Here is a 16,299-nt window from a genome sequence, read left to right on the forward strand (position 1 = left end):
CTGCCCTCTCCCTCCCGGCCCGTGTGCAGCCCCCACGGTGCCTGCCTTCCTCCAGGGGCTCACACTCTCACTCTCCACCCTCTGCTCCTGAGGGCGCCTCCCAGAGGAATGTCCTCCTTTGCCCCCCGCTCCTTGCTGAGCTCCCATTTAAACACCATGACCGAGCTCAAATGCTACCCCCACCCCACAAACCCGACCCCCTGCCTCAAAGGGGCTGCTCCATTCTGTGATTCCAGACGTCGCCACAGTCCTGCCCTCACAGAGCGCACCAGTTATCTTTCTATACGGGAGAGCCGGCTGAGAGCGGGGTCATAGCTGATGCATTCCTACCTCAGCACCTGGCACAGCGCTGGCACTTAGCAGGTGCACAAACGTTCCTTGAATGGAATATTGTGGTCCCAGGGACTAAAAGCCACTGGGGAAAAAACCAACTATGGCTTAAACTGAGGTTCTTTGATGAAAGAGGCTTCTTGTTAACAGAAACAAGACACATCCCACACCTCCTCCCTCACCATGACTTCTCACCCCCTCGCCCACCCGTCAAGGGACCAGCAGCGCCTGGAAGTCCAGCCTTGAGCACCCGGGCCCCTCCCGCCTGCGCTGCAGAGCCCGTCGGGAAGACACGGAGGCTGGGTGGAGAGCACGGTTTTATTAGTAATATACACACGGTCACGCCGGAGGCGCCAGTCTGCGGGCTGCACTGTGTCAAACAGCAGAAAAGTCAATTAGTAAAGCTGGCGATTCAAGTGAGGCTCTACAGAATGGGGCAAATGGGCTGAAAACTTCCATTTCCATCGCGAGTTTCTTTTGGTAAAAGTTTTTACTTTATGAATTAAATACATTGAGAAACACAGTGAAAATCTATTTACAGTCATTTAAAATGGGCACTGCCAACATATTTAATTTAAAAAATCCTTCCTGTTTCTTGTCTGCTTCTTTCAAAGAGAATTTTAAATATGACTTTAGTTTTTAAAAAATACAATAAGGAAATAATTACATTCTCAATATGAAAACATTTTACAACTTATAGCCACGGTCAATCGATGAATATCTATAATTTAAAAGGTGATGTTTAAAGTTAATAATTCCTTTCTCATTAGAAAATCAAATACAAAGATTATCTTATTAAAAACACCTTTGGTCCCTAAGAATTATGATCAGATGATCCCGTTTCAAAAATATCTTTCATGGCAACAATGAAAAATACCTGATAATACTTGTACATTGTGAAGTCGAGCTTTTCTGGAAGAATGAACAGGAAACATTTCACAAAAGATGGGCAAAAGGATGCATCTGAAGCCAACAGCTCCCGGGGGTGAGGTCTCCTCCTCCACAGATGGCAGCAGTCCCCCCACAACTTGGGGGGCCACTGAGAGGTGGCTCTGCTTGTATTGTGATGCTGTGTGTGTAGACGGCACAGAATCTTTCTTTATTTTTAGTTTATTTCACAGTATCAACCCGACCCATCGTGGGGATAAGAAGACAACAGTAATAAAAACAGGAACAAATAATTACCCTCTTTAAAACTATGCCATGGCTTGAAATTATTTTTCCTATTAAAAAAGTTATTTTAGAAAAAAGAGGAAGGCAATAGTTTCACATTTCACTGTTGCCGGGCCCCTTCTGCGAACTGGGGAGACCGTGAACGCGCTGCAGCGGGGCTGGCCAGGTCCGGGCTCCTGGGAGAGGCCGTCAGTCAGGCCCTGCCAGCCGTAGGCTGGGCTGCAGCCAAGCCCGAGCAGAGAGGCAGAGGACACCGCCTGGTGAGCCAGGTCTGTGGGCAAAACTTACACTTCCCCCAGGGAAGCATGTTGACAGAGATAATATTCTCTTCTGGAAGGAAAAGATGTGACCGCAAACAAAGGAGTTTTGCCCACGCTCCCTGTGCCCACCCGCAGCTTCAAAGCCGTCCCCTTGGAAACGTGTACACCAACTCCAACTGTTGGCACGATTGAAACAAATCTGAGACTCCTTCCTCAGGGTGGCCTTCGGGACCCAGGACACAAACTTTCTGAAACAGACTTTGCAAAAGACGGCAAATCTCCAACGTCTCCGAGTCGAGCGGGGCTTTTGGAAATAGCTGAAAATCCTTCAGGGACAAGTGAAATGAACAAGGTGGAAGACGAGGCGTGGCAACACCAGGGTGTAGGAATGGAGGGGACAAGACCGGAGTCACACACACGGCGGGCAACCGGTCCCCAGAGTCAGTCCCAAGAGAATAGCTCTGGAAAGATCCGCGTTTGGGAGGCCACGCCCATCTGACGGGAGAGTCCCGGCATCTGGGGCCACTCCCCAGACCGGCTACCCTGCAGTGGACCCAGCCTGAGGCCGGCGAGGGCGCTGCTGGCTTCTCTGATGCACACAGATGGGCCCTGCCTGACCCTCCACGGACTCTGGGCAGAGGAGGGCGATTGCCTCCACGTGTCCCCGCTCAGTGGTGACACAGCAAGCACCATGACCATCGCTTTGTTTCTGTGCAAAAGGTTGGTGAGTAAATAAAAAACATTATAAAAATACAAAAACGGAGGGGATTTTGAAGGTTGATGACACAAAATATAGTCAGAAGCAGACCCTGAGGCTGACAACGTGGCCTCAGCTTCTAAGGGAGCCCGTGAGCTGCAGAGGTGGCCACTTCACGCCAGCCCCTCCGTGTGGCCACCGCATGCCTCTCCTTGGGTCAGGATCCTGGTACAGTCTGGCCAGCACTCTGTGGACATGGCCATCTATTAAAGGGATGGGTGACGTTTCTAACGGACTCTGACTCCCGCCCGTGGCACGTGCCCTGCCCGCAGTGAGGGCCGGGGTTGGGCTCCCACCCGCCTGGCCGGCCTCCTCACAGTCGTCCCTCGGCCGCCCAGAGGCCACAGGGCTGCGCTGGGAGGGTAAGAAAATGAGATCACTGTCAGAACTGCGACAAGATGTCTAACGTGTGTCTAATATGTACAGATATAAATTAAAAACTATATTTATTGAACATATACAAATAAATAACTTATTTTGAAGCAAATGCTTTAAACTAACTTTCTGATCAAATCTAAGAACCTCGAGGGGACGCAGGCTGTCACAGTAGCCAGCGTCGGCAGCCTCGTCTCCCCGGGACCCATTTTAAATGGCTCTGTGGAACACAACGGGACTCGTTTAAGTTCACCATTCTCTTTAAAAGGCTTACGGTTATGAGAGTGAGTTAGAATGAACTAAAAACTGGGGTTTTTTAAACACAAAATACGTGCACCCAGAGTCTGAGGACCAGGGCCCAAATCCTGCCTCCGGCACCAACTGGCCATTATCAGGGGCGGCCCGTGGAGGTGGTCGGGGTGCCGTGGAGGGGACGCTCTGCCAGTGGTCCGCCGCCAGCCCAGCAGTGCCCACCCTGCCGGGCCAGGGTCGGGAGCGCAGGCTACTCGTGCTTTCCCTTCGTAACGACGACGGAAGCCCGGCAGTCATCTGGGCAGAGGAGGCTGACAATCAGAATGACCCAGGAGGCTCAAGGGGAGAAACTTTGGCTGGAAGGCAGCAAAAACCTACGGTGATCAAACTTTTTGCCCTTTACAGGAAATGAGCTCCACACAATGCAGAGCGGCCCAGCTTCCTATGGTGACAGGAGAACCACGGGCCGGGGAAGATGGGCCCGAGGGCGGGCTCCCTCCTCCCGCCTTCCCCCTGTGATCTCCCGGGCTATCGGCGGTGCTGGTGGACGCGCCTCAGCTGCTCAGCTGCGAGGAAAGGGGCTGTGGAGCGAGAGCGCCAGCCGACCGCCCACGAGCCCAAACGCTCCTGGCAGATGGCTTTGCAGTCAATTCAAGTGTCGCGGGACGCCTCTTAAACAGCTGCCAATTCCGGCTGTCAAACTTCCTTGTGCGCTGGAGGCCGGCTTCCTGCCCTAGTGGGTCAGATCAAACACAGCCCCCCCAGGGCTCGGGGACCCGGTCATCAACCGTGACCCCTAACCAGGAAGGCCTGCGGATGGCATGGCAACCCAGCACGTGCGGAAAGGCCGCCCGGGGGAGGCACCGGGAGAATGTTTCCCGTCTCCTCCTGTATTTGCCAAGAACGCTCCAGGGAGGGACGAAACGGCACTACCGGGCAGTCCTTGCTTCGGCAGGAAGAGCTCTCCACGTGTGGCCTCGCTCCCCTGGGCCAGTCTGCAGAGCCTCCTGGGGCCTGACTCACGTCCTCAGCGGTGGCTACCCTTCCCGTAACCAGAACTCCGGAGGCGGGTCCCTCTGGAGACAAAGGAGAGTTAGGCTGGCTCTTGGACCCCCAGGGTAGGAACCAGCTCCACCTAGGAGCCCCGTCCGTCCCCTCCACGCCTGGGCGTCTGATCGCTCCAAGACACACACAGAGCGGGCAGACAAGGACTGCAGGAGAGCCCGCCCCGCTGTACGGAGAGAACGCCGCTCGGATCTGCGCGGAGAGGCAGCAGGCGGGGCCCTGCTCTTGCTCCAGGATGTTACGTTCTGCAGTTTCCAGAACCTGCTTCCTTTTCAAAGGATTGACAACCCAATTGGTACACGGCCTGCAGATGTAAGTCTAACCACGACCGCTGTGCGGCTGCCCAGTTCTGGAGGGCCACCCGCTGGCTGGGAAGGGGAAGAAAGGGTTTGGGATTTGGGGAAAAGCAGAAGGACACACATCAGTGGAGTATCAAAAGCACACGGCTGCCTTTCAGAAGCAGTATAAATCATCCACAAAATACGACACAGAATCTCCGAAAACCCTTGGAGCTAAGTGCGACACACAATAAAAAAGAGATCTTTAAAAACTTCAGAAAGATTGGCAGCTTTTCATGTCCTGATGACAAAGGCATCTGTCCAGAAGGAAAAAACGAAAAGGTAAAAAATGCTTCACAGCGTGATTTTCTCGTCCTTTTACCTCTAGTGACGAGGGGGACAGGCACGTGGGGAGGAGGCGCTGGGACACGAGTTCCTCCTGTTCACGTCGCAGTGACAAGTCCCGGGCGCCCGGCGGACGAGCGATCCCAGAGCCACGGGTCACGATCTGCCCGAGAGGCTGCCCCGGGCACTCGGGCCCACACCCCTCCACGCCCGTCCGGGTCTCGGCCAGGGCTGCTGCCCCATTCGGCTTCAGCCTGGGGCTGCGCTGGGCTGGTTAGAGAGCTCACTTCACTGGGTAGAGAGACGTCACTTCTCCGTCCGCTGCAGGTTCTTTCACAATACCTTTTCATCCCTTTTGTTTTTGAACAGATACAGTTGGAAACCAAAGTGTTACCAGTAAATTTCTTTAAGGGCACCATTACACAGTAGAAGGGATACACGTGGGCCGGGGCCGGGGAGGGCGTCCGAGCCGGTCAGGAACGCCCGGCCCGCTGCCGAGCCCTCGGCGTCCCGCGCTCGCCGGTGTCGGGTGGGGCGGCGCCGGCCCGCGCTGCAGCCGTCCTGCGGTCCTCTACGTCCCGTTCTTCAGCTCCCACTCCTAACAAGTGAAGCAGAGAAGTGGGGTACAGATCAAAGCAGTAGGGGGTCAGGCCACATCCCACAGATGTCTGTGACCCAAAAAGTGTGGGCACTCAGCTGCTGTGCAAAACAGCATGGTGGTTCCTCAAATAATCAAATAGAGTTACCATGTGATCCAGAAATCAGATCGACCTGAGTCCCACCAAGGACTCTGAAGGGCTGCCGAGCATCAAAGGAGAAGACGTGTGTGGAAGTTCCCGCCACAGGGCCTGGACCGTGCAGCCTGGTCACCGCGCAGGGACTGTCCCCCTTGGTGGCACTGTGTGCAGCAGGGCTGATCTAAGCAAACGCCTGACGCCCATTGTCTTCCCAGGGCTTTATTAACTGGGCCGTGAGTACACTGCACACCTTTGCATAGTGCACAAAACTACCAATTCCTCACCTTTTCTAGAACCAAAGGTTCAAGCTTAATTAATGGTTAAAAACACAGCATTAGCAAACGTGGCAGAAACAAAACCAAAACTGAGCTACTGTCCACAAGAAACCACACGTGAGCGCCTTCAGGCACCTGACGTTCCAGCCCACCGAACCGCTCAGGCACGGCGGCTCTGAACCGCAGGACCGCGGCCACCGCGCCCGGGCTTCCGGAGCTGTGCACGCAGCTTCCCCGGCTGAGGGCCCGGAGCAGCCACTTCTGAGCCCCCTTCTGAGCTAGGAAGTCCTGTGACAGGGGCCTTGAAAGCGTCCGACTTTCCGGACTCGCGCTCCCATGTTCAGAGCGCTCCTCATTGGGATCTGGGGGTTGTCATAGGAACACCTCCTGGCACGACACTTCCCGGGCCCAGAATGAGTCACACTCCTCCGGTCCTCAGAGAAAGGCGGGGCCGGCCGACAAGACCACATGTGTGATGCCCCTGCAAGTGGGCTGATGCTCCCAGAGTGGAACGGCCAGGCCACCACCCCCTCCCTGAGTTGTGGGTGCCTTGTCACCTTTCTCAAGAATCCCAGAAAAGCCCTGCTCCATCCTATTCTCTTAGTGAGGCTGCGGGCAAGGCTCCTGGATGCCTCCACGGTGTGACTGGACCCGTGAGCAGGGACAGCCACTTCCCCATGAGTGTGGGCCACTCTCAGAGGCCGGCGGTGCATCTGAGTGGGCTGTAAACACACATTTCACATCTACACCAAGAGCTGGCAGGAGTGAAGACCACCCACGTCTCTGGACAGTGCGAGCTGCCCCGAGCTGCCCCGGAACTCGAGCCCCTTCGAGGCTGGAGTGGCATCATTGTAAACCTGATTTCTTTGACAGTAAACAAAGCAAATAAATGAAATGCTTTTACTGCCTTTCTCATCTGCAAATAATTAGGGGGACTTTATTGGACAGCTCAATCCTAAATAGCTCTCAGCAAAACACACTCCTCTGTGAACAGAGCCTAACAGTTACAAGCTGACAGCACCTGATGGATGCTAATGAAAGGAACGGAAACGACACACACTAATTCCTCTTTCCCCCCAGCCTACCCACACGCAGTCTGCCGTCAAATGCACTGGCTGCGAAGGACGGACATCCTGGGACGCTGCCCATCACCACGGCCACCGGGGACCTTCCTGCGAACGCGCCAGACACAGCAAGCGGGGAGCACTCATGCTCTTCTCTAACACCAGACCTGCTTTCAGAAAACAGTGCATTTCTAGCCAATTTGGAACGGGTTCCAATGCTGCCAAAGAACAAAGTAGCGACAGCATTCGAGGCCCCGGAGACCAGGAGGGTGGACGCCTGGCCTCCAGGTGCGTCAGGCCCATGAACTTCATCGGGACGAATGAGCGCACTTGTGCCAAGTACGGATGTTTGTGTGAGACACTTTCAGTGACCCCAGTCAACAACGTTTGGTCTCATAAACTAGAAATCGGTCTTTAAATTTTCTGAAGTTTTTAAGATTAGCATCAAAAATTGATAGTGGCTGGGGGTTGGCCCAGTGCGCACGTTCCGCTTTGGTGGCCTGGGGTTCACCGGTTCGATCCTGGATGTGGACTTGGCACTGCTTGGCACGCCATGCTGTGGGAGGCATCCCACGTATAAAGTAGAGGAAGAGAGGCACGGATGTGAGCTCAGGGCCAGTCTTCCTCAAAAAACAAAAATAAAAACAAAATTGTTAGTGGCCAGTCCCATCAGAAGCCCAGAAGATACCACAGGATGGACCCAAGAGGGACCCTACTGCAGCCTCAGATGGCGGATTTATAATGCCGGGCATGGGGAGGGGCTGGAGAGGGGCTTATGCCTGGACATTTTTTTTAAAGGATCTTAGTGGTCACCTGGTCCAATCTCTACTCCACCAATAAGAATTCAAGCCAGGGGGCCAGCCCTGTGGCACAGCAGTTAAGTTCAGTGCACTCCGCTTCAGCAGCCCAGGTTCACCGGTTTGGATTCCAGGTACGGACCTAGCACCGCTTATCAGCCATGCTGTGGCAGCGTCCCACATACAACGTGGAGGAAGATGGGCACGGATGTTAGCTCAGGGTTAATCTTCCTCAAGCAAAAAAAGAGCAAGATGGGCAACAGATGTTCACTCAGGGCTAATCTTCCTCAAGAAAAAAAATAATCAAGTCAGGAGAAGCCAGGAGTCCTGCCCCTTCTGAGACGGAAGCAGAGCTGCTGGTTTTCCTGGCACCAGACGACAAATGCCTCTAAGGTTCTGGTCTTTTTTGCCTTTGAATTCCCAAAGGAGGCAGTTCCTAAAGGAGCATCTGCTGTGGGAAGAGCTTGGTAAACAGTCCTGAGATGCATCTAACAGCAGGCTGTCCCAACTGGAACGGGAAGACAGCGCAGCTCCCCCATCCCTCCCACAAAAGCCTGAAGCGGGAGAACGGCCGGGCCGCCTGAACCCCTACCCAGGGAGGGGCGGGGCTCACCTTGGCCTTCCGAAGCACGTGCCCCCGGCAGGGCGAGCTGCTGGCGGCCGGCTGGCTCTTCTTGAGGATGGCCGCGCTATTCACCGGCACGGGACCCTCTGCATCGCTGGTTTCGCAGCTGGACATGGGCGAGTTCTCCAGAGTCCGATGCCTAAAAACCGGAGACTGTTAATGGAAAGAGAAGACTCATGTGAGGTATGATTTCCAGGTCATCAGTATTTTCCAGAAGGAAAGTAGCTTAAAGAAAAAATGGGTTTTGGAAATAGAAAAAAAAATAACCACAATAATAAGGACCACCATGTAGTCAGTGCCTGATTTGGAGAGCACCTTCGAAACGTCCACTTTACAGACAGAAAGACCGAGGCTCAGAGCGATGCTCTAACCTGCCAGTCACGGCTGGGACAGGGGAAGGAGCGACTCCATCCATGTCTTTTGTATTCACTGTGGCTCTTCCAGCCGTATCACGCAGCCTCCGAGGTCGAGGTCTTTCTAATTTCTACAGCTCTCACATCTGAAACACCCAGGCTGCAGAGCCGCTGGCGACCAGGGCCAGCGGCAGCGTGGAGCGCGAGCTTACAAACCAGCCGCACAGGCAGTGGCTGGCGGGGCCCCCCGAGCAGACTACCACCACGGCTCTCTGATTGTCACAGCAGAGTCTGTATGTCAGGGGAAGGCGTTTTCAGCAAGACTTAAAATGGAACAAACGCGTCTTCAGTGGCCCAGACCGCCCCCTGGTTCTTCCCTACAAGACTGCAAGCTGCTCTGTGGGAAGAGCGTTGGCGATTAGCTGCCCACCCAAGTGGAGTCTCTGAGGAGCAGGGCTCCCTGTTGCTACTGGGTAATCGTAACTCAAAAACCTGGGTTCGCTGAGACACATGTTGCTTTAGGGGAACAGTGTTTCCATGGCCATTAAAATAGGTCACTGAGCATCCCCTTGAGGGCTACTGACTACAGACCCCACGCAGCCGCCGTACTCGGGTTCTCTTTACTTGGGAATGCTTTTGAAAGGCAGCGTGGGCCTGAGGGCATGGGGGTCGGAGGGTTTGGGAAACAGGCCAGAACACCACCATCCGTCTCTGGCAGAGGCCAGGCCACCTCCTGAGCAGGTGGCACCGACATGCCTTTGGGACAATGCGTCCAACGCACCACCATGCCAAGGATGCGGTCAGGCCGGAAGAGCATGCACAGCTGCGACACCGGGCAGGTGATGGCAACCAAAGTCCAAGGAGACGTTCTCGGGAGACAGGAGCAGCCGAGCCCCAGGGTCTGCGGGCAGGCAGCTCAAGGAGACCGGCCCTGCGCCTGCAGAAGGACGAGCTGGGCCATTTGGGCTGAAAGAAAGAAGGAAGAGCTGACAAAAGGGGCCAAGAGGGAAGCCTTGGGAGAGGGCGAAACCCAGGGGGGTGTGGGGTCGCCACAGACAGGAAGCCACTAGCCAGGCCCAGACGTCTGACCCGAGAGGTAAGGATTTAGGTTCAGAGGCCAACCTCGGCGAAGGCAGGTTCAGGCAGGAGCCAGACCTTAGCGAGCCAAGGATGAGTGGGTGAACTGGGCACTGTGGGTGGCGACAACTGTTTCCAGCAGTTCACTCTGGATGGGAAGGTGTGAAGCACAGGGCAGTGACCGGAGGGGAATGTGGGGCCAAGGCGGAATGGCTTTTTTAAGCCGGAACATGGCAGAGAATCTTTAAATGCTTTGAAGGGAGCCGGCCAGGCTGAAGATAGAGGAGGAAGTCAGGAGAGACTGGCGCCAGAGCCCAGCACCTGTACTCCAGGGGGGCCCGGGGTGACGATGCTGGCAGCTTCTCAGACGCCCTCCAGGGAGCTCAAGAGGCCCAGGGGTCCGAGAGGTGTCCTGCCTCCAGACCACCTCTGACGAGGGTCACCAGGGCCCACAAGTCTGTATGCCGCGAGGAAGGACCCCGCCCACCGGGGGGAGCCCACAGCCTTACCACCTCTGTCCAGGTGGCACTGGCTGCTTATGCCCTTGGTCCCAGTTTCTGCTGGACAGAGATGCCCCTGGATTCTGTTTTCCACTACGCCCCCCCGCCCCACTGCTGTGCTGCCTTCAGAGCACATAGCAACATCTGACAGCACACACTTTACTGTCCAGGTCCTTCACTGGAACACGAGCTCCACAAAGACGCACTCGCATGGTCACACTGGCTGCCGTGTGCCTACGGCAGTTCCTGGCACACAGGAACACAGCATGTGTGCATAAATATGAAACCTATGGAATGGATGACTGAGTATACAAACTAACGAACACATGAGTGGACGAACACTTTCTCTGGCTGGGCGCTGCGACAGGAGTGTTCACACACACGCCCCACATGGTCAGCAATATGATGATGCCTGTTTCACAGATGGAAAGCATCGAGGCCCAGAGAAGGTGCAGAACCCCGCAGCCTGGCCTGTTTGAGCCTAGAGTCTGCTTTCCCAAACGCTGCCCTGCCGCGGCCAAAGGAAGGGCGGCCCAGCTGGCGGCGGGGGACCGGTGCAGCTCCACCTCGCGGCTTGATTATTACTCTGCAAGTGCAAGGAGGCCATCTTCTGAAGTGGGAGGCCGCCCGGTGGAGGGGCCGGGGCACTGGGGTTTGCAGGAGAAGGGAGGAGTTCTGAGACAGCGTCTGTGGAGGACAGCAGCATGAGGCGAGGACGGCGAGGCAGCTGGGCTGCTGGGCGAGGTGAGGGGAGGCCGGGACTCGGCGGTGCTGCACGTCCGTAAACCCATCCAGGACTCCTGGGAGGGGCCTTGGGGACCTCAGCCAGGCTGGGTATTTTGCCAAGGGGGTTGGAAAGAAGGACCCGACATGCCAGCATTTGGGGTGCTGGTGGGGTGCGGGGGAGGGGAGACATCTGGGACTTCAGCAGAGAAGGAAGGGGCTCAGTTCAGGTCTGTGCTGGGGCAGCTGTGTGCTCTCAGGCACTTCACTGTACTTGTCTGGGCCTCAGCTTCCTCATGTGTAAAATGGAAGCAATTACATCAGACTCACAGGTAGAGAGAATTTGATGGAATAATCCCGTGAAAAAGACCACAGTAAATTCTCAGATGAGAGGGAACGGTAAACCACTGAGGGTGCTAATTCATGTCTGAAGAGCGATCTCCATCCGTCCTGTTAGATTCTAAGAGGGTACAGACTGTGTTTTGAAACATTCATTCCCACTTCCCCAGCACCTGGCAGAGTTCTCAAGACTCGCTGGACATTTTATAAGAATCTGCTACATTGAATTAGTTTCTCTAATGAACTGGCATCAAATTAGGATGTGATTCCAAGGAGATAAAAAGAGTTGCACCAATTATAATCAGACTCTGCGAAGGGGAGGAAAACAGACTCAGTGTTCCCACCACCTTTTAAAAAGTTCAGAGAAAGAGAGTGGGAGGAGCAAAATGGCGGGGTGAGCTGACCTGGGAGTCTCTCCCCTCCAAAATACAACAAAAGATTGGAAGAACTGAATTTCAGAGAATAAACATAATGCCAGCTCGTTAGAGACCTACAGTACCAAGAAGGCGGAGATCATAAACCTTGCTTACACCTTCGGAGGCGCTGGAACAGTAGGAGAGAACGTCGCTCCCTCCCCTAGACTCTGCGATCGCTGCGGCGGGGTCAGGAAGGAGCGGGGGAGGGGCCGCGCGACCTGGGGATCATCCAGGACTCCTGCCCCTGATTCAGTGGAGACCCGCTGACGGGGGGAAAGCTTCCGTCCGCGGGGACCCTATAAATCAAGGGCCTTGGGAGACCAGAGAACAGAACTGATCTGAATCCAGACCCACGCGTGTGAGTAACAGCCCCTCCCCCCCAGCAAAGCCTGTGGGCGCAGCCATCTTGCCCCGAAGGCGGAGCGCTCATAACACGCCGCTCTCGACCCCCATCTAGTGGCGACAGGCTGTACCTGCAACTGAACTCTACCACCATGAGAAAAAACCGCTCCTCTACCATCCAGCAATTTATAAAAGCCCCAGACCAGAAGGAAAACAATAAAAACACAGAATTAAGTCCTGAGGACTTGGAATTAGGTAAACGAAGTGATAATGAATTCAGAGCAGCTATAATAAAAAAACTCAATGAGGTAGAGAGAAAGATAGAGAAACAAGCCGAGTTCTGGAGTTACTTCACAAAAGAGATTGAAATCATAAAGAAGAATCAAACAGAATTACTTGAGATGAAAAACACAATGGGCCAGATAAAACAGAATACGGATTCCCTGAATGCCCGTGTAGACAACACAGAGGAGAAAATTAGCATAATCGAGGACAGACAGGCTGAATGGCGCCAGACAGAGGAAGAAAGAGAACTAAGAATTTAAAAAAATGAGGAAAATCTCTGAGAGATAATGGATTCAATGAGGAGTAAGAACATAAGGATCATAGGAATTCCCAAGAATATGGAAAAGGAAAATGGAGCAGAAAGTGTGCTTAACGAAATTATTGAAGAGAACTTCCCAAATCTAGGGATCAACGGAGAAATGTGTGTAGAGGAGGGTTTTAGATCTCCTAGATTTGTCAATGTAAAAAGACCCACCGCACGGCACATAGTAGTAAAGTTGGCAAATAGGAAAGAATACTCAGGGAAGTAAGAAAAAAAAAGAGAATAACCTATAAAGGAGCCCCTATCAGACTGTCAGCGGATTTCTCTACAGAAACCCTACAAGCTAGGAGAGAATGGAGTGATATATTCAAAGCTTTAAAGGATAAAAACCTTCAGCCAAGAATACTCTATCCAGCAAGAATTTGCTTCATATATGAGGGAGAAATTAAATCTTTTCCAGACAAACAAAAGTTAAGGGAATTTCTAACTAAAAGCCCTCCATTACAAGAAATCCTCAAGAAGGCTCTCATACTTGAAAAAAGAAAAAAGGGAGAAAGGGGACACAATCCACAGACTAGGGAGACCGATGGATAGAACCAGAACAGGATAGCAAATATTCAACTATAGCATTAGGGTAAAAATAAGGAAACTACCAAAACAAGGACGATCTTAGCACTCTAACTACAAATTAATAAGACGAGTTGGAATAAAAAATGAAAATAACTATTTAGGAGGGGAAGAGCAAAGGGTCTAAATCAGTATTGGTCGAGTAAGTAAGAGACCACCAGAGAATAGACTATATTATACACGAGATTCTAAATACAAACTTCAAGGTAGACACTAAAATAAAGTACAGAACAGAGTCACAAATCATAGATAAGGAAAAATCTAAGAAACCCAGCATAAGAAATTGCAGTATTAAATGGGTAGTCTAAAGCACACAGGAAAGGACATGCAGGAAAACAAGATAATGAGCGACAGATTGACAGCATTAAGTCCACATGCATCAATAATCACTCTCAATGTGAACGGATTGAACTCTCCAATAAAAAGACACAGAGTGGCAAAATGGATTAAAGAACAAGATCCAACAATTTGTTGCCTCCAGGAAACACACCTCAGCCCCAAGGACAAACACAGACTGAGGGTGAAGGGGTGGAGGACAATACTTCAAGCAAATAGCAAGGAAAAAAAGGCAGGGGTTGCAATTCTCATATCAGACCAAGTGGATTTCAAAATAAGACAGGTAAAGAGAGACACAGAGGGACAATATATAATGATCAAAGGGACACTTCATCAAGAAGAAATAACGCTTATAAATATCTATGCACCCAACACAGGAGCACCAAGATTCATAAAGCAACTATTAACAGACCTGAAGGAAGATGTTAATAACAACACAATAATAGTAGGGGACCTCAACACCCCACTCACATCAATGGACAGATCATCCAGACAGAAAATCAACAAGGAAATAGTGGAGCTGAATGAAAAACTAAAACAATTGGACTTAATAGACATATATAGATCACTCCACCCTGAAGGAGCTGAATACACATTCTTCTCAAGTGCACATGGAACATTCTCTAGGATAGACCATATGTTGGGAAACAAGGCAAGCCTCTACAAATTTAAAAAAATTGAAATAATAACAAGCATCTTCTGAGATCATAGTGCTATAAGGCTAGAAATTAATTACAAGAAAAAAGCTGAGAAAGGCACAAAGATGTGGAGACTAAACAACACACTACTGAACAAGCAATGGATCATTGAAGAAATTAAAGAAGAAATAAAAAAATACCTGGAAACAAATGAAAATGATAGCATGCCATACCAACTCATATGGGATACAGCAAAAGCTGTATTAAGAGGAAAATTCATCGCAATACAGGCACATCTTAACAAACAAGAAAAATCCCAAATAAGCAACCTTAAAGCACACCTAACTGAACTAGAGAAAAAAGAACAAATGAAGCCCAAAGTCAGAAGAAGGAGAGAAATAATAAAAATCAGAGCAGAAATAAATACTATTGAAACGAAAAAGGCAGTAGAAAGGATCAATGAGACAAAGAGCTGGTTTTTTGAGAAGATAAATAAAATTGACAAACCACTAGCCAGACTTACAAAGAAAAAAAGGGAGAAAGCTCAAATAAACAAAATCAGAAATGAGCGAGGAGAAATAACAACAGACTCTGCAGAAATACAACAGATTATAAGAGAATACTACAAAAAACTATATGCCAACAGAATGGATAACCTAGAGGAAATGGATAAATTCTTGGACTCCTACAATCTCCCAAAGCTCACTCAAGAAGAGGCAGACACTTTGAACAGACCAATCACAAGGAAAGAGATTGAAACAGCAATCAAAAACATCCCAAAGAATAAAACCCCAGGACCAGATGGCTTTCCTGGGGAATTCTACCAAACTTTCAAAGAGGATTTAATACCTATCCTTTTCAAGCTATTCCAAAAAATTAGGGAAGATGGAACACTTCCTAACACATTCTGTGAGGCCAACATCACGCTGATACCAAAACCTGGCAAGGACACCACGAAAAAAGAGAACTACAGGCCAATATCACTGATGAACATAGATGCAAAAATTCTAAACAAAAGTTTGGCAACCAGAATTCAGCAATTCATCAAAAGGATCATACATCAGGATCAGGTGGGATTCATACCAGGGACACAGGGATGGTTCAACATCCGCAAATCAATCAACGTGATACACCACATCAACAAACTGAGGAATAAAAACCACATGATCATCTCAATAGATGCAGAGAAGGCATTTGACAAGATCCAACAGCCATTTATGATAAAAACTCTGAACAAAATGGGCATAGAAGGAAACTACCTCAACATAATAAAGGCCATATACGACAAACCCATAGCCAACATCATACTCAATGGGCAAAAACTGAACCCCATCCCCCTGAAAACAGGAACGAGACAAGGATGCCCTCTATCACCACTCTTATTTAACATAGTACTGGAGGTCCTGGCCAGAGCAATCAGGCAAGAAAAAGGAATAAAAGGAATCCAAATAGGGAGGGAAGAAGTGAAACTCTCGTTGTTTGCAGACAACATGATCTTATATATAGAAAACCCCAAAGAATCCATTGGAAAACTGTTAGAAGTAATCAACAACTACAGCAAAGTTGCAGGGTATAAAATCAATTTGCATAAATCAGTAGCATTTCTATACTCCAGTAATGAACCAACAGAAAAAGAACTCAAGAATACAATACCATTCACAATCGCAACAAAAAGAATAAAATACCTTGGGGTAAATTTAACTAAGGAAGTGAAGGACATATATAATGAAAATTACAAGGCGTTTCTGAGAGAATTGGATGACGACATAAGGAGATGGAAAGACATTCCATGTACATGGATTGGAAGAATAAACATAGTTAAAATGTCCATTCTACCTAAAGCAATCTACAGATTCAATGCCATCCCAATCAGAGTCCCAATGACATTCTTTACAGAATTAGAACAAAGAATCCTGAAATTCATATGGGGCAACAAAAGACCCTGAATTGCTAAAGCAATCCTGAGAAAAAAGAACAAAACGGGAGGCATCACAATCCCTGACTTCAAAACATACTACAAAGCTACAGTAATCAAAACAGCATGGTACTGGTACAAAAACAGGTGCAC

At 50.7% G+C, this 16,299-nt stretch overlaps 1 protein-coding gene across 9 annotated transcripts in view; it reads right to left on the reverse strand.

The window, feature by feature from the left end:
* Nucleotides 1-634: 634 nt before the first annotated feature.
* AFAP1 (actin filament associated protein 1) overlaps nucleotides 635-16,299 on the reverse strand; it is a 160,843-nt gene continuing 145,178 nt past the window's right edge. For 5 of the 9 annotated variants that reach the window (XR_011538357.1, XR_011538356.1, XR_011538354.1 and 2 more), the window contains 3 exons: nucleotides 9,468-9,652; nucleotides 8,322-8,486; nucleotides 635-5,433 (listed from right to left, as the gene is read on the reverse strand). Coding sequence is in view for 4 of the 9 variants with exons in the window: in XM_070613353.1 (XP_070469454.1) it covers nucleotides 5,407-5,433; nucleotides 8,322-8,486 (192 nt within the window). In the remaining 5 variants the exon portion in view is untranslated. The remainder of the gene's footprint in view (nucleotides 5,434-8,321; nucleotides 8,487-9,467; nucleotides 9,653-16,299) is intronic. The other 4 variants (XM_070613353.1, XM_070613351.1, XM_070613350.1 and 1 more) reach the window with 1 other exon arrangement.

The sequence above is a fragment of the Equus przewalskii genome, chromosome 3, assembly GCF_037783145.1.
Source record: "Equus przewalskii isolate Varuska chromosome 3, EquPr2, whole genome shotgun sequence".
Classification (NCBI taxonomy): Eukaryota; Metazoa; Chordata; class Mammalia; order Perissodactyla; family Equidae; genus Equus; species Equus przewalskii.